Source organism: Dryas octopetala, chromosome 4 (genome assembly GCF_963921425.1).
Source record: "Dryas octopetala chromosome 4, drDryOcto1.1, whole genome shotgun sequence".
In the NCBI taxonomy this organism is placed as follows: Eukaryota; Viridiplantae; Streptophyta; class Magnoliopsida; order Rosales; family Rosaceae; genus Dryas; species Dryas octopetala.
The window spans coordinates 11,553,834-11,577,981 of NC_141369.1; the positions used below are offsets into that span (position 1 = coordinate 11,553,834).

The 24,148-nt window shown below is 35.3% G+C and overlaps 4 protein-coding genes and 1 pseudogene across 5 annotated transcripts; 1 reads left to right on the top strand and 4 right to left on the bottom strand.

Annotated features, from left to right (window-relative positions):
* Window positions 1-282: 282 nt before the first annotated feature.
* LOC147286816 (uncharacterized) lies at window positions 283-2,015 on the bottom strand. The gene is made up of 3 exons (XM_086241957.1): window positions 1,645-2,015; window positions 1,470-1,546; window positions 283-844 (listed from the first exon to the last, which is right to left on the bottom strand). The coding sequence occupies exons 1-3, from the start codon at window positions 1,816-1,818 to the stop codon at window positions 439-441; spliced, it is 657 nt and encodes a 218-aa protein (XP_086098083.1). The 5' UTR covers window positions 1,819-2,015; the 3' UTR covers window positions 283-438.
* Window positions 2,016-2,712: 697 nt separating this feature from the next.
* On the bottom strand, window positions 2,713-6,014 carry LOC147286817 (Peroxisomal membrane 22 kDa (Mpv17/PMP22) family protein). The gene is made up of 6 exons (XM_086241527.1): window positions 5,558-6,014; window positions 4,077-4,232; window positions 3,794-3,926; window positions 3,645-3,684; window positions 3,061-3,194; window positions 2,713-2,975 (listed from the first exon to the last, which is right to left on the bottom strand). Exons 1-5 carry the CDS (start codon window positions 5,822-5,824, stop codon window positions 3,107-3,109), a joined length of 684 nt encoding a protein of 227 aa, XP_086097653.1. The 5' UTR covers window positions 5,825-6,014; the 3' UTR covers window positions 2,713-2,975; window positions 3,061-3,106.
* A 3,871-nt stretch (window positions 6,015-9,885) lies between these two features.
* LOC147286818 (protein FAR1-RELATED SEQUENCE 9-like) lies at window positions 9,886-10,416 on the top strand. Its single transcript, XM_086240836.1, has one exon. The coding sequence runs from the start codon at window positions 9,886-9,888 to the stop codon at window positions 10,414-10,416; it is 531 nt and encodes a 176-aa protein (XP_086096962.1).
* A 5,719-nt stretch (window positions 10,417-16,135) lies between these two features.
* Window positions 16,136-18,700, bottom strand: LOC147286819 (F-box protein At3g07870-like; annotated as a pseudogene). Its single transcript, XR_015121983.1, has 3 exons — window positions 18,576-18,700; window positions 17,072-18,387; window positions 16,136-16,492 (listed from the first exon to the last, which is right to left on the bottom strand). The product of XR_015121983.1 is annotated as an F-box protein At3g07870-like (transcript).
* A 1,589-nt stretch (window positions 18,701-20,289) lies between these two features.
* On the bottom strand, window positions 20,290-24,148 carry LOC147286820 (F-box protein At3g07870-like). Its single transcript, XM_086241959.1, has 3 exons — window positions 24,047-24,148; window positions 22,537-23,867; window positions 20,290-20,711 (listed from the first exon to the last, which is right to left on the bottom strand). Exons 2-3 carry the CDS (start codon window positions 23,850-23,852, stop codon window positions 20,573-20,575), a joined length of 1,455 nt encoding a protein of 484 aa, XP_086098085.1. The 5' UTR covers window positions 23,853-23,867; window positions 24,047-24,148; the 3' UTR covers window positions 20,290-20,572.

Sequence of the window (24,148 nt, forward strand, 5' to 3'; positions counted from 1 at the left end):
CCTTAATGTTGAAGTAAGCAGTCGGTTTTGAGCCAATTAGGATCATTAAATTATTGAAAGGGACCAAGATAAAGAATTTCTAACTGCTTAATTAAATTTCCACTATATTGTTAAGTACAAGCTTCGTTTAATATATACAGAACTTTGAGTTATGCATCTGGGCCACTTCTACATACATGTGCTTTTTATTCCCAACTTTTTTTAAACAGAATAATACTTTGAAACAAAGTGTCATGAGCTCAACCCATAAAAAAAGAAAAAAAAAAAAAAAAAGTCTCAAAGTTGATATTGAAAGCTTAAAATTAGTATTAACATCACATTTGATACAACTTCAAGTGACCCTGGGCAATAAGGTCAATAAATGTGATACATGTAGTGTTAATAAAAAACTTCAAGTGATTATAGGCAATAACTCAGTAAATGTGGTACATGTAATTACTAACATATTGCAAACCTACAGACTGGGCAGTGACCATTGCTCTTCACCCATGGCACAATGCATTCCTCATGAAACATGTGGTTACATGGGGTGAGCATGACCTCTTGTTTTGGCTCAAAATCTTCCAAGCAAACGGCACACCTCTTACCATTTTCAAATTTCTCCATTTCATTCTCTTGGACAACAGTGTCCCTGAAATACAAGTTGACCCTCTGTGAAAATCTCCTGAAAGGATTGTATATTTCTTTCTTGAGCTTCTGCAATGCCCTCTTTTGCTCATTATGGGTCAATCTGGAGTCTGCTTGAAGTACTGTAGGAGTCGCCATATCCCATTGGTTGCCCTCTCTTGTAAATTCGTTGCCAAGTAGCAGAACATGAATTCGGGAACCCGCTGGTGCTAGTGAACTGCAGGAGAGGGAAAACAATTAACTTGTACAAGAATTGGAGGTGGTCTAATGAGGACTTAACTTGGGAACTTGTATGTTAGCTGCTAGATCGATTTTGAACGGTTGAAATGCATTTTACCTATTTTTACCCATACTACATCTCATTCGTATATATCTGATCTAATGGCTGAGATATAAGTCCTCAAGTTGTATAGTACGCTAAGGCATAAAGCTGACCAATTCATGTATCCTTTTAGCATCTATTGCGCCAAAAACATTTGGCAGAAAACAGAGGATATGTCCTCAGAAGACTTGGGAATGAAGTTATTCCCAAGATTAGTAACTTTAAGTTACCCCACCCACAAATTTACTGTAGTTGAACAAGTATTAGCCTTAACAATAAATCAAGCTAGAACACAGGAAAAAAATTTATCTGAATTTTGGGTGATTACTAGTTGTTTCATCAGTGCACATAGAAATGCAATCATAATTCTCAAGTATTTACCAAGTATTGCATATAGAACCAGAAAATTTTGCAAATTTTGCTATGCAAAGCAGTTGAACAATGATGTTAAATGAAGAAGAAGAATTTGTATGTCTAAGTGATGTGGGAAGCACGAGGGAATAGGCTGAAATGTGATTACCCTGCTGAGCCAAGAGGTCGTGCCATCGTTCTCCCAAATGGTCGCCTTGAATCCGATGCACCTGTTCTGGTACTAACCTGGTGATGTAGCCAAAATAATTCATGTTATAATCTCTTCCTCTTTGATAAGAAATGTTTAGCACCACCTAAGTTATAGAGAAAGAAATTAGACTTACTTGAAAGTTATCGAATTGGGGACTAGTAGTGTGGCCCAAAGGCCATTCACCAATATCATCATCAAAAGCTGAAAAAAAGTAGTCATATGGAGATGGAGGATAAGCAAAAGTATCCGGTGGAGGCCGGGGATGAACCCGCGCGACCGGAATGTAATTGTTTGTGCTTCTGCTCATGATGTCTTTGTTCAGTCTATCCCCAGAATTTTAACTCCCCATGTAGATGCAATGTTGGTGGTGGTTTTGGGTTTTAAAGATTTTATAGCTTTTATTCCTTCCCTCTGCTTGAAGGTCATTCAGGCATGCACTAGTGAATGCACATATCCTTCTCAATGCTTTCACATTTTGCTTTTTTGTTCCACACTCTTTTTGTCTGATCCACAGTGGTGAAGTATGTGATGGTTTCTCCATTCTCTAGATGCTTTGTTTGGTGGCTTGTGTAAAAGAACGACTATAGATTCGATGAAAAGCAAGGTAGGAATTAATACTTTCCCATTTAAGATGCTATCTTTTTCTTGTTCCTGTGATGTGACAAAGGGTGACAGTGCTTGTAATTCCATGGTAGAGATTCGCTAGCATTAGTCGCTCGAGTAGATGTGAATAACCGACAACCGTTCATTAGTGTGGACTGTGGACTTAACACAATTGCTTAAGCACACATATACATATTTAGCAAAATCTTTACAAGGTAATCAAATATTTATTTTTGTTATTTTTCTCTTTGGGTAAAAAATAATGACGACAATGTTTTGCGGCAAGTGGCAAGAAATTAATGAAGTTAGAATTTTCTAATAGTTGATATTCGTCGATCACTTGAATTTTATTCCTTTGACCTTTCAGACTTTCAGTGGTCAATTTCTAGCCCCATTAACTTTGCAAGGCATCTAGTATTTGATAATGCATGTTCAAGAAAGTTAAAAATTCCAATGTCCAAGAAAGTTATTCCGGTTTAAGGAGCAAAACGAGAGGTAAAATGTTCAAGAAACATTAGTATAATTCACTCTAAAAACGGAAAAACAATATTAATAGTTGAATTCAAAGTACATGCTTCGGTTTAAGGAGTCACAAAAATGAATCATGAATAATTTGATTATGTGAAAGATAAAAGTAATCACCAGGTAATTCAGGAAAAGTATCAGTTCATAATTGTTTTACTTTTTTCTTTTTTCTTTTTGAGAGAGAGAGAGAGAGAGCACGCAAAGGATCTGTTCACAAGGTACAAGTTATAACAATATTTAAATTTGTAGCATATGCATTTCAACTGAACTGTTCCTTCTGGTCCTCATTTTCTTCTCTACCTGGGGTTCTACCAGATGTCAGACCAACAAATTAACCTGTACAAAGTGAGAAATAACATAAAGCAACAGGAAGAACTAACAAGCTCAAATCCAGAAAAGAGACTGGATGCGCAAAAGATACCTCATTTCTGTTTGCTGATAACAAATGTTGATAGTTTGCACAGATGTTACTTGCTCATAGTTGAAGACAAGCAGAAATTCCAGAATATTGAACCCACAGACATGAAAGCGACACGGGCTTGCAGAGGTACCACCCTGTATAGAGCCAATTAAATCAAATCAAAACATATCACAATAGGTATTTAGATTAAATTATCACACAAATCTACTACTACACAATACACACACACACACTCACACAAATAACAGGGTTTACACACACAAATAACTGGATTTACACACACAAAAATAACTAGATTTACTAACAGTCTCCAGTGCTGATCACAAGCACACACACACACACACACACACATTCGCATTGTCCTGCATTCTGTATCCAAATTGAGAAAAAAAAAAAAAGTGTGTTTGCCACTATACATGCATCAATATGACATTTCTTTAAGTTTCCCTAAACCATTTCAAGAGAGCGCATAAACAGATAAAAAGAAAAAAAGTCTATGATTAGGATAGAGGCACTGCTTAAATTTTGCATGCCAACTAGAAGGGGGAAAAAGGAGTGAAAAATTAGAAGAGAAAAAGGTTTACCAAAAATTTAATACACTGACAGGTATCCAGAACCTAAATCCTGCATAGAATAATAATAATCAAAATTAAAAAGAATATCAGTTCATGAAATCTGAATTGGAGTATCAAGTGAACACAAAAACACATATAACAATTAGAAGTGGTTTTACCATAAAGTAAAGTTGGAAGAGCATCTCTCTGATACTTGTCTGGAAGCTGTGAGAGTTTCCCTTGCCATAAATTGTTCCAAGCAAAAACAACAGCAATCACACATGGACCTAGCACAATTTGGTTTAATAAAACCTGTAAGAAAAAAAGCTATGAGGTACCTTTCAAAAGTTGCCATTCTTCTTTTTTTCTTTTTCTTTTTTCAAACTTTTGGTTGGATTTATCCTAGTTCCTTAAAGTCTTAATACCTCGACATTTAAAGTGAAAATCTAAAAGAGGTCTTACCTTCAGCATTAGGTTCCCCACCGTTTTCCCTGGCAAAGAACAATCAAGATACTGGTACCAAGCATAAGAACCAGGGCCATACAAAAGAAACCCATAGGAAGTCATCCGCATTGCACGAAGCCAATCATGGTCTGAGAGGAGAGCATGTGTTACATCCTAAGGAAGAACTTTTGGTTAAAAATTAAACTCAAAGGATCCCCATGAATGACTATAATAAACAAAAAACAACATAACAAAGCATCCTTACAAGACATAAAAAACTATAACAGAGTTATTTGAGTGCCTAAAGTAGACAAGAGTCACAAGACTAGACCAATTGACTGAGTGACAAAAAGTTAACAGGCCTGGAGGATGGACCAGCCAAACAACTGGGAAGCAGACCATGAAATCTCTACTAATATGTGTCCAGCCTAGGTTCTGGTTTCTGGCAAGAAAACAGATATCAGAGCCAATTTTATTGAGAATTCAAAGCACAAAGTCTTGATCCATCATTCCATCCTCTACAACCTTAAAACCACAATCTTTGACTAAGCCTTAGCTTAGCACATAAAAAGCTGTAAGCTGGAAACTGGTGGTCTAACAGGGCCATCCAACATCATAGAGTACATTTATTCGTCCATAAATGTGATAATTTCTGGTTATAATACAGTCGTCTACCCATCTAAGCATCTCATCAGCATTGACTCAACTACTGCCTTCTGTTGATACTTCACTTTTCCTATGTGTCTGAAAATATGCACAGCACGAGTACAAATATTTTCTTGTTTTTTGGTAACAAGTATCAGTACTTTCCATGAAACACAAAGCAGATAGATACAATGTCTTCTTTCAAGGTCCCTAGTAGATACAAAGAACAATCAACTCGAAACCTTGTCTTGTTACTTTTCCAATATTTTATCAGCAATCATACAGAACGCACATACCAAAATTGGGCATCAGCACTTATCCTAGTCAACTTAACAGAAACAAGCTTCAAGAGTTTCCTTAACTCTACTAAAAAAGCATAAACATGAGCTTTAACACTGAATTTGGTCAAAAGAAAATCAGACTTCAAAATTTATACGTAGGTGTGCTCCCCTCAGAAGTATAGAAGAAAACTCTAAGTTACTTGTCATTCACAAAACTGAAACCTCATTTCCTAATAGGCTAATACCCAACCCACAGAATCCAAAAGTTTATAATTTTCACAATCCAACCCCAACTATTAATAATTTAAAGTCCCAATCTTTATAAACCCCTCTACGTTTCCCACATTTTATGAGCACCCAAACAGAGCAAAAGGCTAAAATTTCCCTTACCCCGACCCAACATTAAAAAACATTCAACGTCATTTTTTCCACATTTTCTCAGTAACCAAACGTAACAGTAGTCACAACAGAAAAAAACAGAACTCTTTCATAGTTTCATTACATTAACTTTTCCTACATTTCCTCTGCAACCCAAGAAACCCAATAAAACAAAAAAATAAGAACCTCACAAACCTGAGAATCAGAAAGAGAGCTCTGTTGGTTTTCAGCCTTGGCTTTCGTCCAGCGCTGTCTGAGCTGAGCAATTGTGTCTCCAGTCAGAGCCAGTGAGCCGGCTGTGACGGCTTGCTTCAAGGGGAACCGGTGACCGGCTCCTCCGGTCGCCTCCACAGAATTGGAGGATTGGGAATCAAATCGCCTCTTCTTTTGTTGCTTCGGTTTTCTGGGTAAAGGGTTCCAACCCCAGAACTCGCCATGGCCGCCACCGCCAAGAGCATGCATTCTGAAAGCAAAGGAATGAAGCAAAACAGAAACAATTATTCTTTGTTTTTTTTTTTTTTTTAAATAATATTGGAAATGGCTTTAAGTAGATTTTTGTTTTCAGAACGAAAATATCTTTGGTTACTGGCAGTGGAGGACACTGGACATAGTCTGCTCAACCCGATGGGTCAGGGTTGAACCCGACTTAGTTGGGAAATGTCACTTTTCGTCGCCGCACTTTGGTATTGTATTTCGATAGCAATTAGGTTCATCTAGTCAAGTCCGTCAATTTTAATAACAGCTTTTATTGTTATCATAATAGCAGTATGGTACCAAAATTGCCATTTGGAAGGCCAATTCGATTTGGGAGTCACGAGGGGGCACATGATGCCACATTAGCATTTTTCGTCACTAAAAAATTAACGAACTTGACAGAGTAAACATAATTGCTATCTTAATAAAAGTACGGTATCAAAATTGTCAAAATTAAAAGAACAAAGACAAAAGTGAAAATACTGTCAAAGTATAGGGACAATAAGTGACATTTGGCCTATCTTTTCTCCAGCCAAATTATGTTTGTGGTCTTCATAGTTTAGGCCAAGTTTCACTAAGATCTCTATAGTCTCAATCGTCTACATTTCGCTCCTATAGTTTTTTAACAGTTGTGGTTTGAGGATTGCCTTTTTTTGTGGCCAGGAGCATTGGGCTCCATGCCCAGCGTATTTTTCCAAGTGATTTCATTAAAGTGAAATACATTAAGAATTGCTTTTTGATAGTAGACCATAAAAAAAAAAAAAGGGCTATTTTCTATTATGAACTTACAAAAAAAAAATCTTTTAATAGGTGGACATCGAATTTACCACTAAATGAGACAAGTATTATAATTTGAGTGCATTGATAACACTATCTTAGCATGTCACGTAATATTATAGTTATATGTACTATTAAATAAGGCTCAAGTACCAAGCGCCAACTATTCGGTGTATTTCAACTAAGTCTACTAACAACCATGACATATTTGCTTATTTAGACATAAACATAATTTCTTTTCTTTCTAAACAAAAGGGAATGGTTAATTCCACAAAAGAAGTCTTTTTTTTTTTTTTTTTTTTTTTCACAAGAGATCACTTGATGTAGTTGAAATAACTGAATTTTGGTTTGTTGAGAAAAAGATGGCTTTTCCCAGACGAAATGAAAATTGGATTCATGTAACACAAAATCTTTCAATCATGTCCATGATCGAACTAATTACTAAATTGAAAAATTGACTTATGTAAGATGCATTGTTAAGTTTAGGGGTTAAATTCCAACGTGGCCAATCATAAAGCAACATGTTTAATGATGTGGCGCTAGTTCCACGCCTCGTCCCACCCAATCCCTGACATGTGTCCGCCTACTTCCTTACATGGGCCCACCACTCACTCCCGTTTCCCGCTTAGAGTATATTAATTTCTCACATAAACATTTAGAAATATAGTTGTACTTTTGTGAATTTGAACTCCTTCCATTAACTATGCGAAAAAGGAGAGTGAGTGACGGACTCGTATCACGAAGTAGGCTGACACGTGTCGGAGATTAGGCGGGACAAAGTGCACATAGAACTGATGTTACGTCATTAAACATACTACATTGTGATTGGCCACACTAGCAATTAACCACGGTGCATCTAACATAAGCCAATTTTTTAACTTAGATATAGTTTATGGAAGCATTTGAAAGATTTTATTGTTCGTGTACTTAGTTAAAATACCCCCAAGGTGAGTAATTTGGTACTTGAGCCACTAAATAAACAATGTAAAAGTCCATTAACAGGTGCTGATCATCATGGCTCCGTTGCATCTGTTGTTGCTGCAGATCATGAAAAATTGGAGCCTGTCTCACCAGCCAGGGCTGAAACAAAAAAAATGTTACCAGCTAATGGCTACTTCCAAATAGCTTTGATGTATTATTTTTTTCTTTGAATAATACTAGCCTCACACTGCACACGCAAGACGGATAGGTCTTTCAGTTATATATATATATATATATATATACAGGCTAATTCTGTTGAGGTATACCTCAACTTATTTATGTTGAGGTATACCCTGTTGGGGCGTACACGAGTCTTTTTGTGTCAATCCGAACCGTTCATTTTTTACATCTCCATAAATAGATCATTCTTGCAAAAAATTAGCCAAATCGAAAATCATTTGCCTATCTAACTTTGATCAAATAAATGGACGAACCAAATATTTTCGATGAAACCGTCTATTTGTTTTATCAAAGTTAGATAGGCAAATGATTTCCGATTGGGTTAATTTTTTGCAAGGATGATCTATCAATGAAGATTATCCTTGCGAACGGTTCGGATCGACACAAAACGACTCGTGTGGGCTCCAACAAGGTCATACCTCAACATAAATAAATTGAGGTATATCTCAACAGAAGGAGGTAGTTTATTTTAAATAAATAATAAAAAATTGTAATATTCCAATAATGAAAGTTCTCAATTGCTCGTTGTACGGGGTCCCTCAGAAAAGGTCTTATTAACTAAATTATGTAAAGGTGGCTTCTACAGTTCTACTTAAGGCTATTTCAAATGAGATTTGTGTTATCGTCCAAAAGAAAAGATTTATACAAAATTGTGTTGAAAGTTGACAGTAAAGAGCCATAGGATAATACATATATATGCAAATGAAGTAATGAAAGCCTAACCAAAGGGACAAATTATATATGACCAACACTTGATAAATTGGAGTGGATAAACCATATATATATAAATGGATATTTGTATATATGTGTGTGCGCAACATGTGCATTTTTTTTTTTACCAGAGTAAGCAAGCACCATGAACAGCTTCACTACTTTATATATATCATTCGATTTGAACTAATTAGTACTTTTTCCAACAAATGAAGACCGTGTACATGCATGTCATCTAGTGGACCAAATGGTCATTAGCCATGAAATTATGTTATTAATTCAATTCTTAATTTTAAATAGCTAGGGACATTTGGATTTTGAATTAGAATAATATTAATTGGAAGAAGCATTTGCAATAAGCTAGATATATATGAAAATTTAACACATATCATGGTGATGCAATGAGGAATTTAAATTGATAATTTAACTAGCTTGAGCACAACATGTTAGATCGATCTACTCTACAATATAGTTTGATGATCCAAATTGTCTATTTTTAAAGTCACTCTTCAATAATCATTCTTATTATTTTGAGTTACATGATTTTTGGTTATTGCCTCCTTGTTGCCAAACACTAGGTACGTTTTGATCATAGGCTTTTTTTAATTGTTTTCGATTTTTTTATGGCTCATCATATTATTATTTTTCTCTCACCCTTAATATTCTTATTTTTTTCATTGTGTATTTGTTTTACTTTCTCATTTAGATCATAGAATAGACGTGGTTCATAAAACTTTTGTTGAAGGTCATAACTATAAACTTACAACTCCTAGTAGAATACACTTGTTAAGATCACAACGAAGGGTTTCACATGTGGCAAAGTCCCTAATACAAGACTTTGAGATAGCAAATGTATCCACTAGTCAGCAAGTTAGACTAATGGCTAAACAAGCTGGTGGGATTCAAAACATTGGGTGTACAGTGAAAGATATTAGAAATTACAAAAGAGATATGAGAGAAGTGAAGAAGGGGCACGATGCGATGATGCTGAAAGAGTATTTTGAATTGGAACAAAAGAAAAATAGTTCATTTTATTTTGAGTTTGACAAAGATGAAGAAAATAGGATGACCCGATGTTTTTGGGTTGACCCTATTGCAAGAAGAGCACTCAATTTCTTTGGTGATGTAGTTGTGTTTGATACAACATACATACCAATAAGTTTAGTATGATCTTTGCTCCACTTACTGGGGTTAATCACCATGGTCAAACAATTGTCTTGGGTAGTGCTTTCTTAAACGAAGAAACATTTGAATCTTTTGTTTGGTTGTTTAACCAATGGCTTGAGGTTTTCCCCAACGGTCCACCCAAAGTTATTATAACAGACCAAGACCCAGCAATAACAAAGGCCATAGCTCACGTATTTCCACAGACATTTCATCGCTATTGTATTTGGCATATCATGAATAAATTTCGTGATAAAATTGGCCCAATTGCTGCTCGAGATTACCTTGGATATTTTAATGCTAGTGTGTATAATTCAGAAACTGCAAAGGAATTTGAGGCAAGTTGGAGTGATGCTTTGCAGAAAAGTAACTTGGGAGATAATTCTTGGTTGCACACAATGTATGAATTGCGTCATAAATGGGTCCCTGCATTTGTCAAACACATCTTCAGTGCTGGAATGTCAAGTAGTCAAAGATTAGAAAGCAATCATTCATTCTTCAAAAGGTATATTGACTCAAAAAATTCATTAATGCTTTGTATCACACGGTTTAATATGGCGCTTGAGTACCAACGACATGAGGAGTTGGTAGCTGATCATATTGACATTAATGAAACTCCGAAGTTGTTGTCAAGGATTCCTATGGAGGAGCAAATGTGTGGTGTCTATACAAGAACAATATTTATGAGGCTTCAAGAGGAGATTTTTGAAAGTGATGCTTATTTTGCAAAACTGAAAAATGATGATGACATGAAGTCAGATATGTAGTTGAAAGGGTTCGTAAAGAGGATTTTAAAGTGCGAGAGCTTGTGTACGATAAGATTTCTAATTTTGCAAAGTGTAGTTGCAAATATTTTGAGTTTGAAGGAATCCCTTGTAGACACATTGTAGCATTTTTAAAAGTGCATGGTGACTTTTATTTGCCTGATCAATATGTTTTGAAAAGATGGACTAGAAATGCAAAAGTTGGAAAGGTATGGGATAACCATGGTATGGAGTTGATAGATGGACATAAGTCATTGATGATGGAAAATACGAAGTTATCTCAACTTTTTTTACTGGCAGTTGATCTTTCTTTGCTCTCAAAAGAAGGGACTAAGTATTTAACAGAGACACTCGAATCAGTTGTGGATCAAATTAAGCAACTCAATAGCACTATGAATATTGAAGAGGGGCAAGTAGCGAATAAAGAGTGTGAGCTGGTCATTTATGAACCACTACCAGTTAAAGCAAAAGGATCAGGAAAAAGAATGAAGCCAACAAAAGAGAAGGCAATCGGTAAGCCTAGACTTTGTAAAGCATGTGGACAACGTGGAGTGGCACATGATAAAAGAAATTGTCCAAAATTGAAGGACCGGAATGCATTTTATAGTTGTTCTTTGATCATTTATTTCCATTTAATTACATTATACTTGTGTTGAATTTTTATTTTCTTTTAGGTCTATCATCCTAAACGACAAAGAAACGCATGTTGAAGAATTAACCAAATTTTAATGTGTACTCTCCATCTTTTGAAGAACCACTTCCATGATTATTTTCTCTCATAAGGTATGTGAGCCAAAAATTATTTACTACTACTTTGCACTTGTCAAGTTATCAAACTGTAGTCACATTTTATTTGTCATTTCTCCATTTGCCTACAGGTTTTATCAGGTTGGGCTAGTTATCTTATGCGGATGAAGAATTATAGATGACTAGATGAGTCAGATTTTTTTTTTTTGGAGAACTATATTTTATATTATGACAGTGACTTTTATTTTCTATTTTCTGTACATTTAATCAAGCTACAATTGTCTTGAAATTAAAGTGATCAATGATTATTTTCCCTTTGATATAAAATTTTATCACCAAGTTGTGTCAGAATATGTGAGTTACGCCCAACGCACTATTCGCTAAGCTAGTGATTATGGGAACTAGTTTGTTACTTGGATCAATAATCAAATAGCATATATGAATGGCCACTTTTTCAGAAGTACACCAGCTGAATTTCACTTGTTCAAGAAAATAGGACCACTTATTTTTATTGGACAAATTGGTTGCCAAAACAAGAATGTTTGACACACTGTTGTTTAGTGGAGAAGCATGAGACATTAAAATTTGTTTAGTTGTAAGTGTTATTATCATAGCAAGTTAGCAACTAATAGCATCTACAAGAAGCTTGTAAGCAAGCTTAATTAAAATTCACAGCTTTAAATTGATGTACTTTTGCACCTCATGCATCTTACGTACTATTGGACAAATATATTGCCTCAACTTGGTAAACACAAGCAACCTTCCTTCGCCTACAAAACGAATGATATACTTCATTTGAAATTGATATTTGACACTTTCACAAGAAAACAAAAAAAGAAGAAGATTATGTTTTCATGGTGACCAAGCTAGTTAACCAATATGATCTATATACAAGTACTATCCAAGATTGATAACAAAAAAATCAAGGCTGATATTATATCACAAAAGTAGAGCTGCACACAAGCACAAGGTGAACCTCTCTCGATCTATAGATCGATAATCAAATTGCTTGTACAAACATTAGTAATTATATATACAATACCAACATTAGCTCAATTCTAACAAAAGAAAAACAATTTTGTCCAGAAATATCCAATAAGTCCTTCTAGACCTTCCACCTTCAATGGGGTTTAGGAATGCAGAGATAGAGTTGTAGCAAATTAAAGAAGTTCGATTGAGAATATTCCCTACAAATACCCAGAAAAAAAAAAAAAGTTATAGGCAAACCAAATTTGGAGATACTGAATTAAACAAGCATAAAATCCTTTAAAATTATCATAGAATAATATAGAGATTGTAAATGATGAGCCATAAAAAATTGAAAACAATTAAAAAAGCCTATGATCAAAACGTACCTGGTGTTTGGCAACAAGGAGGCCAAAGGGAGAGCGAGAGAAGACGATGAAGGGGGGAGAGAGAAGGAGAGTTAGGGTTCGCAATGCTTTTGAACGTGGGAGAGCTAAGGTTCTGCAATGTGAGTTTAATTCTTTTTTTTTTTTTCTTGAACGTGATTTTTTTGGAATGGGTGGGTTTTTGAGTTGGGTCAAGTAATTTAAGTTGGATAGTAGGCTGAATAAATTGTAGCCATTAGACTTCCATCTAATGGTTTAGAGAGATGTTAGTTTCTTATTATTTTATAAACAAGTTAGTTTTAGAGCGCTTTTGTATATATATATAATTAATACAATTAAGTCATTATGATATATATATTTTTTAATATGATTTTATTTTTGAATTGGTTCTCTTTATTAACTACCAGAAAATCTTTAATTAATTCGTTGGATTTGATTCTCAGGATCTCAAAATATTTCCTAGTAGTTTCCAATTCCGAAAGAGCTAGCTGGATATTTAGAGAGAGAAATTGTGAGTTGATTTAATTACTTTAAGGTCAAGTTAGAGCAAGAAAGTTTAATTACAATGTGGTTGTCGGTTGCGTGAGACTCAATCTAGCCAAACGGAACCCATATGAGCAACTCCACTGCCAGAGTGCCAGTACGCTCCACTTAGGGTTTCTGTTTCGATCTCACAAGTTAATCTTAATTTCTTCTACTTCGATCCACTGCGAGCAAGCGGCCAGTACACTTGTCCACTTAGCGATTGTTCAGTCGATCATCTGTTTCTCGATCAATGGCGACCACCACATCTTGTGAGGTTCATGGATTTCTTAAGGCTTGCAAGAACGTTAACAAACGGAAGATGGTTTCTTCTTCAAGGAAAGTGGCCGTCTCCGCCGTCACGACTCTGCCCAAACCACCACAATTTGCGGCTCCGCGGACTCCTCCTCCTAAAGGCTTGAAGCGTGTTCGTTCAAGTCCATCCGACTCGGAGCCAAAGATTGTCAAGAGGGCAAATATTGACGGAGCTGCGTGTAGGTCGGTGCCGGTACGCCAAATATCATCAGTAGTAGGTCGTCCTCCTGCACATGATGGCGGCGCCGCTGTTGTTGTCGGTGATCAAGCTTCTGAGTTGTCACCAGGTAGGGCGGCTCGGGTTGCTTTGTTAAGGTCGAGGTTTGCGGGTACCATTGTTAAGGCACAACACACTCTTCTTGGTACTAGTACTGGTTTTGGTGATCAAAGTAAATCAACGTCGACGGAGGCCAAGATTGCTGGGTTCAGAGCTATTGAAATTGCTAGAGCCAATGAATTGATAAAGAAGCAGCGGCAAAGAGACAGAGAAGCAGCAAGGCTTGCCCTCACTGAGATGGAAAAGAATGTGGTGATTGATGATAATTTCAGAACCATGAAAGAGTTTGAGATGTTGATTTCTGGCCGGGGCCACTTGTTGTAATTGATTTGATTAATGTAAACACTGCTACTTAATATTAATTGCTTGCTTCTGTAGTTAGTTAATACTTAATAGAGTATGTTATATATGCCACTGTGTAGTAGAGACTAGCACGAGTACTCTACTCATCCTCAATTTGGTAGTCATCGATCAGTTACCAGATTTTTAGTAATATACTAAAATGCTATGTATAAACTTATAATTTTTTTGAGGAAGGTAGTTTACTGGCAATTCCATATAGATTTTTGTTCTACTTCTTTAGGCCCTTCCTTGTGTTACTTAATATATGTCTGTGCGCAACATGTGCATTTTTTCTTGATCAGAGTAAGCAAGCACCGTGAATAGCTTCACTACTTTATATCATTAGCAAGACAGAGATAACATATCATGTATAATTGATGTACAATATCTAGTAAGTGAACGCAACTAATTAAAAAAACAAAATGTCATATTAATTTGTTCTTTATCTAGTCGAAGATAATATAACTCAATTCATCTAGATCAAAAGACTGATTAAAAAACCTGAATGATAATTCAGATTAAATGCGAAGCAAATTATAAACATAACGAGTGATTTATGAAACTTAATTTAAATGAATGCAAATAGAATGAATTGATTACTTTCTATAAAAATTATATATACATACATATAACATATATAAATTTTGTAAGCCCCATAATGTGGGCTCACGGTGGTCACCCCTCCCTACATAAAGGCTACATGACGTAAAAATTTGTGTTGATTTGGTCACGTACTCTATAATTATTGTAATTCAATGACGTGTTAACATTTTTGTTCATTAAATCATCAAATTTATTAGCAATTTAATGACAGATTTAATAAATTAATGAACGAAAATGTTAAAGTATCCTTAAATTGCAACAATTTTTATAAAATTTATGACCAAAATCAAAACAATTGAAACTATATAAATCAAAGTGAACTACAAATACCAAAAAATAAAATTAAGCCATATGCAAACTACAAGAACCACAAACGACCTATCATATTTTTATCTGAAACCGACCGAGAGAGATGAAAGACGGATCAATCCAACCAAATTTTCGAGGAACTTGGTTGTTGATTTCAATGAGAGCTACTATTCATACTTTTTTTTTTTTTTTTTGGTTTCTTACTATATCACTATAGATCTTTTCTTATTGAAAGACATTATGCGCACGAGATCGTTAACAGCTTGACAATTCCCATATATCAAAACAGGATTGTGGGTTGACTCAGCGAGCTGTTTCATTGACTAATCATTCATATGCTAGCGACTTTACCCGCCAAGGCGCCAACTATATATATGGTTTGGATTGTGGGTAATGAATCAAACCACCACACTAAATTTTTTAATAAATAAAAAATCTTCCTAATAAATAAATAAATTCTTAAACTAGAAAGTAAAAAAAAAAAAATTATATTGAAGTTTTGAAATTTATTTACGGAATCAAGATGGTAAATAATTAGAATTGACAAGTTATGCATCACTACAATATAAATACATCCCAACTAAATTGACATTTACACATTTATTTAACAATTTAGACTTCTCAACTCAATCATACTTCGCTAGCATTTCATTAAAAAAAATGGTTACTTTCATAGTAACATGTAGCAAACACATGTAGGGGGGGAATGTAGGGGAAGGGAAAGGTTGCAGGCCAAGCCCGGAATCAAAAGTAAGGCTCAGGCTTAGCCCTTCATTTAGAAAAAAACCAGGTCAGAGAGGTCCGTCGTTGACCACAGCCAGTCGGGGCCAGACTATCAAATGACCCATCAACAGAACAAATATTTTGTTTGCACAGACTCATAGACTCCAAAACCCAGAAACCAATATAATCCCTGGATGATCTGAGATTTAGAGTGATGAAGATAATAAGGGTTCAAAGGATCTATGCCCTCAGCTGCCTTTGATGAGAGAACACCTTGATGAAGAAACAAGGAGAGGAAGAATTTCAAAGAGCTCCCAGAAGCAACATATTTCTGATACCATATACAAAAATGAAGAAGACTAGAAAGACTATGCAAGAAACATATATACAAGTAGCTCCTTTGATTGAGTTTGATAGTTACAAAAGGACAGCAATTAGAATACACACCTAATATCAAATCCCTAAAATGAAGAGTAACAAATAAGAAAGCAAAATTCCAGCAGTTATGGTAATTAATAAAAAAAAAATATCAGCAGTTAAATAATATCTTTCATTTTCCAAATTAACAAAGCTATAGATGATATATAGCATCCTAATAAGCATTAGCACTGTACTTTCATAGACAACTATATAATATTAAGGGCATTTACAACCCTTTAACAAATGGTATTTTGACTCTACAGCCCAACCCTCTAGATGTAGATTGAAAGTTGACACTCCATTGAAGAGTAATTTTAGTCCCCTGTTTGAATGCATTACCACAACCTGCATTCTCGCCTCTTTCTAATTTCTAACACCCCACCGAGGAATAACTTTTAATAGCATATCAGCATCTTTTTCCTCCAAAGCAAGACCTCTACTTTCTCCTGGCAGCTTGCACTCCGCATACCTGTATCAACAGTTGTGACATTTAAGGTATCAAACTTGAATACAGAGCAGTTTACTACTGTGTATAAAGACCAGTATGATAGCTTCTTTTGATAACCTTAGACGGAAACCATCAGAGACACGAGAAAGCAACTAAAGAATAAACATGAAATTCATGTACAACTAAAGAAACTAAAGAAACTGAAATTCATATTTGTTCTTCATTGAACCAAAAAAGAATAAAATTCTATTCATGTACAACCAAAGACTGAATCAAAAACATGGGATGACCTTGTTCAAATTGATGGGTAAGCAAATTATAAACATGCTGAGATATTTATGCATCTTTAGATGACAGCCAAGCATACATGTTCATCCATATATATGTATTTGAGGTTGTGGAATATTTTTGGAAAAACTCTTCATAAGAGGTAACTTGGCCATGCAGAACAAAAGAAAAAAAAAAAAAATACAAACCAACTTCCCTAAAGCATACTATGAAGTCTCTTGTAGTTTGATAACCTGAGAAAACAAGACCAGCACAACCAATTCACGTTAAGTGCTAGAAGGCAAAATTGTATTAAAATCATCACTTCCTTACCTTGAATTTATATACATTACTTCCACATCATCCCCCATCAAAATGTCCTTGAGCGAAATGAAGCTTGGAGCATGACTAATTGCATCAAAAACTGAATCAAGCCCACGAAGATATAGATAAATTAATCTGTAGTTTCTTGAGTGGTAGTCAATTAAGGTAGTAGTATCAGGATGAAACATCAACAAACCCCCGTTATGCAAGTATTTAATTGGTTTATAGAGACCATGTGGGCAAGTATCTTCAAAATTAATAGAAACCCTTTTCGTCCAAGATTTTTGTGCACCACAATCTTCCCTTACCCACACATCGATAAGATTATCATGAGCATTGCACACACAAAGACAACCTCCCAAAACTCCCAAGCTCACATGGCCAAAATTCTCCAATGGAAAAGGTGGTGGTGGAACTGACTGGAACTACTCATTGTCAAAGTCAAAAGAAACTATATAATATAAATTTTGTATGAAGGTAAAATCCAATAAAGTGCTCCTTTCAGATAGGTGGGGTCTTCTCGCATCCAGTCTGCTGAAGACGGAGCTCTAACAAGACTTGTCCATGAACTAGTCCCAAGTGTGTGAATCTCAAACAGCCTAATGGGTTGAGGTCTTGTTTGCATAAAGATTCTTAGCACCTTAAACTGATTATTCTTTGGACTGAACCCAAATCCACAACGAATAGAAAACAGATCACCCTCGTTCTTCGAAGCTTTGGGAAGTTTTACAAACTCACCGGTTACTGGATTGCACACTACAAGAGGGTCCTTGAAGTATGCCCCAGACAAGCAAAGCAAGCCATTACACGAATTCACCATCTTGTAACTGTGATTTTGTGGATGTATCTTGATGCAAGATTTCCCTTTAGTGCCAATGCCATCATAGTGGCAATTGACTGCCTCCTCCTCATCATTGAGCAATAGGATTTTCCATTTGGAAATACTCATGGGGAGATGAAACTCGTCAACCTCTGATGCGCCACTGTCCTTGAGATCAAAACCAGAGCCAGCTTCAGGGTCAACCATGTAAAGGGTTCTTGACACACGCTTTGTAACCCAGGGCTGGACCAAAACACATGCCTCTGCTTGTGCAAAGTGCAGCTTAGCAAATCGAGGGTCCATAATCAGGTCACGCCAAGTCTTGCACACATATTAGCACATGACAATGCTCTTTGGTGGGAGCTTTAGTAGGACATCTTGAACTACAGACTTTGGAAGATCTCTTATAGAAGGACCCATTTGTTGAATGTTTTCATCTTCCTTGGTTATTTGGGTGGCTAAAGTTTTCGACTTTCTTTTCCTTTTCATGGTTATTTTTATAAATCTATGGAAGCAGAAAAGAAAAAAAAGAAAAAAAAAAAAAACATTAACATCACTGTTTCAGAAGCCCCAAACTGACTGACCCACTTAAAACCGAATTGAAAGAAGCATACCATTGAAGAAAAACGAAAAGCAAAACAAAAATGCAGTGTGAAATAGTAGAAATGGAGCTGAAATGATCGAGAGTATTACCTGGAAGCAAAGATTGAAGCCCTACGGGTACTTGCAGAGAGAGAGAGAGGGACAGCAGAGAAACCTAACGCAGTAACTAACACCCGAGGAGAAAGCTGATTTGTGATTTTACCAGAGCATTCTGCTTGACGGTGGACAAAACGGGGATGTTTTACAAGCTCAGTGGGCTTCTAATAAGGACAAGTGTCCGACAATGTGGATATATCATTATATCATATATTATCAAGGAATTTTTAAAACTTTTTTTTTTCTTATTATTTTTAATAAAGACCAATTACAAATAACTCAATAAAATTTTTCAAAATTACATATTCATCAATGCACTTTTTTATAATTTTATTTTAGTTACTATTAACCAAAATTAAAAAGATAAATCACAATAGATTAATAAACATATATTACCATGCATATTCAAATTTGTATTAAGTTTTGTATTTTTTAATTTGACTGCTACGCAGCAAAATTGCTTAAAGTTTGGTTCCCAGACCGAAAACAGGTTTATATTTGATTGCTACATAACAAAACCCTAATTATAAACCCTAAACTCTATTTATATACCCTAAATCAAATCAAAGGTAATGTCATAATTTTATACCCATAAGTAATGAACAATTTAGAATGGACAAATTGGTATTTTTTAACGCACAAAAAATACATGACATCAATAAGTGGATTGAGCTTAGTAACTAAAGTGGCATAAAATTTCAAAACTCATTGACCTTTATGAGAAAATAAAATTCACATTGATTATTATGTAATATTGAAATGTTTTATTAATTCAAATGTAATTTGTTAATTTAATAAAAAAATAAAAAAAAATAAAAGGAAAGAAATTCAAACTTATGACATTTCCAAAAATGGTTATGACATTTCCAGAAAATGGTAAAGAAACGAATCTAGACCAGTGGTTGGTTAGTTTTTTAGAAATTTATTTTAATACTCAAAGAAGTTTTTATCAAAAAATTGAATAGTTTAATATTGAATTTTTACCTTCCTAGTTGATGAATAAAAATGAGAAAATTGAAAGTTAAATCACAATTTCTAAAGTTAGGGTCCGTTTTTTATAAAAAGAAAAGATTAGATATATTTTTTTGTATGTCCAAATTAGTAAATACAATGATAAATAGGAGAAACGTTAAAAAATTATGATAAACCAGTCCACTTTTAAGTTTCATTGTCAGGCATTCGAACCCTCGACACAAAACTTCCAATGCTTGCTTGTAACTTGCTTGAAACTGTTTGACAAATGCGTTGTTCATAAGTTGCATTCCACAAGTATCTCAAAAGAATAATCACTTGCATAGTTTTTTTCTTTTTACATGTTGCATGTGAAATATTAATGCACAACTACCAAAAATCAATATAATCCCTGAATGATCTGAGATTTAGAGTGCTGAAGTAATAAGGGTCCCAGGGATCTATGCCCTCAGTTGCCTTTGATGAGCAGAGAACACCTTTATGAAGAAACAAGGAGAGGAAGAAGGATTTCAAAGAGATGCTCAAGAGAACACCTTGATGAAGAAACCAATATATATATATATATATATATATATAAAGCTCTTCCGTTGAGCTATACCTCATCTTAAACATAATGAGCTATTCCCTTGATAGAGTTTGACAGTTCCTAATGAACAGCAATTAGAACAGACCTAATATCAAATCCCTAAAATGAAGAGGAACAAATAAATAAACAAAATTCCAGCAGTTATGGTAATGAATAAAAATAATATCTCTCATAACCAAATCAACAAAAGCTATAGATGATGTATAACATCCTAATAAGCAAAGTCTTTAGCACTGTATTTTCAAAGACATAACAAGTAATTTTCTGATCCAAGACTATTAAGACTCAAGTAACTTACAATAAAGTTCCGGTGTCCAACTATATAATATTAAGGGCATTTACAACCCTTTAACCAAATGGTATTTTGACTCAACAACCCAACCCTCTAGATGTAGACTGAAAGTTCACACTCCATTGAGGAGTTATTTTAGTACTACTCTGGTGCACACCACAACCACCTTTCTTGCCTCTTTCTATCTCCCCAGCGAGGAATAACTTTTGATAGCGTATCTGCATCTTCTTCCTCCAAAGCAATACCTCTAGCTTCTCCTGGCAGCTTGCACTCTGCACACCTGTATCAACAGTTGTGGCATTTACTACTATGTATAAAGACCAGATGATAGTTTTATGGTAATGTTAGATGGCAACCATCATAGACAAGAAAATATACAATATGATAGTTTACTACTGTAATGTTCGTATTTTGTCATTGCACTACCTCACGAAGAGAATTCTACTTTTATGGGCACAGGTAAATAGAGTGGTAAGATGATATTGTCACTTATGAGACGGGCACATGCAAACAGATTGGTAAGATGAAATCGTCTCTTAATGGCTTTATAAGTAATCCATACAAAACAAATGTGCAACATCTTGCCCTGCTTCTACAGCCCCAATGAGATGTGTAAAGACATTAATAATTAAGGTAAGAAATCTAAATCACCATATATATGAAAATGAATAACACAGAACCCTACTTCCTCAAACGTTACTTGTATATAAAGACCCGAAGATAAGTTAATCAATGTAGAAGGCTATTTCAAAATGAAAAATGTATTGTTGCCCAAACGATAAAGATTTATACCAAATTAAGTTGATAGCTGGAAATAGAGGACCGTAATATATATATATATATATATATATATATATATATATATAGATGAAGTAATGAAATCTCAATCAAGGGACAAATTTAGAACTGACGCTTAAGAAAATGGAGCAAATAAGGCATACATAAATGAAATCATGTATCTGGGTGTGCATGTGCAAGTGCCTCAAATTTACATAAGCCTTATAGAAGCAACCATTAGAGATGCATGAAAATATACAAAATGGTATCCAAAAGTTGAAGGCTCAGAAGACGAGTACAGCACTAGTATTGTTATTGCAGCACCTCACGTAGAGAACCTTACTTTTATGGGCACATGTAAATAGGGTGGTAAGATGATATTGTATCTTAATAGCTTCATAAGTAAAGCCATAAAAAAATGTGCATAATCTTGCCCTGCTACTACAGCCGCAATGACATATCTAAAGACAATAGCAATTAAGGTAAGCAATCTAAATCACCATATATATGAAAATGAAAAACACTGAACCCTACTTCCTCAAACGTTATATGCATATAAAGACCCGAAGATATGTTATCAATGATTCAATGTAGAAGGATATTGCAAAATGAAAAATTTATTATTGTCCATGAGAAAAGATTTATAACAAATTATGTTGATAATTGAATGTAAAGGACAGCAAATTATGTATATGAAGTAATGAAATCCCAACCGAAGGGGCAAATTGGACCGAAGCTTGAGCAAATGCAGTGACTAAGACAGAATTCAATAAATGAATTCATGCATCTAGGCATGCATGTGCATGTGTCTCAAATTTGCATAAGCCTAATAAAGTATACGCAGCTGACCGGAACAAGCAAGCACTACGTCAACTGCTTCACTATTGTCATTGAACAAACAAACTCACATATCCTATATAAGTGAAAGCAACTAAAGAAACTAAAACTCTTACTTTTTCTTTATCTAACCAAAAAGAATGAAATTCAATTCTTGTACGATAAAAGAAGGAATAAAAAACATGGACAACATTGTTCAAATTGATAGGGAAGCAAATTATAAACATGCTGAGATATTTATGGAACTTTGGAAGACAGCCATGCATACATGTTCATCCATATTTCTTTTTTTGAGAGTTGAGGAATATTTATAGAAAAAATCTTCATAGGAGGTAACTTGGCCACTGTGAACAAAAAAAAGGAAACAAAAAACCCCTAAAGCATGCTATGAAGACTTCTGTAGTTTGATATCCTAAGAAAATACGACCAGCACAAAAAGTTCACATTAAGTGGTAGAAGGTAAAAATATACTAAAATCATCTCATCCATACCTTGAATTTATATTGAGTACTTCTACATCATCCCCCATCAAAATGTCCTTGAGCGAAATGAAGCTTGGAACATGACTAATTGCTTCGAATTCTGACTTCAACCCAACAAGCTTAAGATGAATGAATTTGTAGTTTCTTGAGTGATAGTCAATTACAGTAGTAGTATCACTATGATACATCAACAAACCCCCACTTTTTAAGTATTTCATTGGTTTATAGTGGCCACCTGGCCAACTATCATCAATATTAATAGAAACCTTTTTTGTCCAGGATTTTTGTGCACCACAATCTTCCATTACCCACACATCGATATGATTATCTTGAGCATCGCACACACAAAGACAGCCTCCCAAAACTCCCAGCCTCAATTTGTGAGATCCGTCCAGTTGAAAAGGAGGTGGTGGAACTGACTGAAATCGCTCATTGTCAAAGTCAAAAGAAACTATGTAATCTGAAATGCTGCCATAGTAAATCCAGTAAATTGCGCCCTTCACATAGGTTGGGAATGGTGACATACGTTCTGCTGTGGGTGGAGCATTTCCGAGACATGTCCATGAACCTGTCCCAAGTGTGTGAATCTCAACCAGGTTAATGAGTTGAGGTGTTCCTTTCTGAAAGGTTCTTATCACCTTGTATTGGTTTGTCTTTGGACTAAAACCAAATCCGCAACCAATAGATCCCCTTGGACCTTCATTCTTCGAAGCTTGGGGAAGGTTTATAAACTCCCCAGTTACAGGATTGCACACTACACGAGGTTCATTGAAGAATGTTTCGGACAAGCAAAGGAAGCCGTTACACGAATTCACCAATTTGAAACTGTGATCGTGTGGATCTGGTTTCCTTTTAGCGCTCCACTTCCTTTTAGGAAACGCTTGGATATAATTATAGTAGTCGATTGCCTCCTGAGCATTGTCCAATGGGATTTTCCATTTGGAGATATTCATGGGAGGATGACACTGGTTAACCATTGATGTGCCACCTTCCTTCAAACCAGAACTAGAGCTATCTTCAGGCTCAACCATGTAAAAAATTCTTGACACGCGAGTTGGACCCCAGGGTCGGACCAAAGTACATGGCTCTGATTGTGCAAAATGCAGCTTAGCGAATTCTGGGTCCGAAATCAGATCACGCCAAGTCTTGCATACACTTTTGCAGATGAGAATGCTCCTTGGAGGGAGCTTTATTAGAACATTGTGAAAGACAGACTTGGGAAGATACTCAGTTATAGAAGGACCCATGTGTTGAACTTCAATGGGGGGTTCATCTTCGTTGCTTACTTCGATGGCCTTAGTTTTTGACTTTCTTTTTCTTTTCATGGCTATTCTATGAATCTATGGAAGCATAAAGAAGAAAGACAACAACATTACTACTGTTTCAGAAGCCACAACCCGACTGATTCAATCAAACCCAATTGAAGAACAACGAAAGGCAAAACAAAAATGAAGAAGATAATTACGTACAGACATAAAGATGTAACAGTAAAAGGAACTGAAATGATTGAGAGTATTACCCGGAATTGTAGTTCTACGGCTACTTGCAGAGAGAAATGGAGAGCGGAAAAACCTAAGGGTTAAGGGGAAAGCTAGTTTATACCATAGCTTTCTGTTTGACG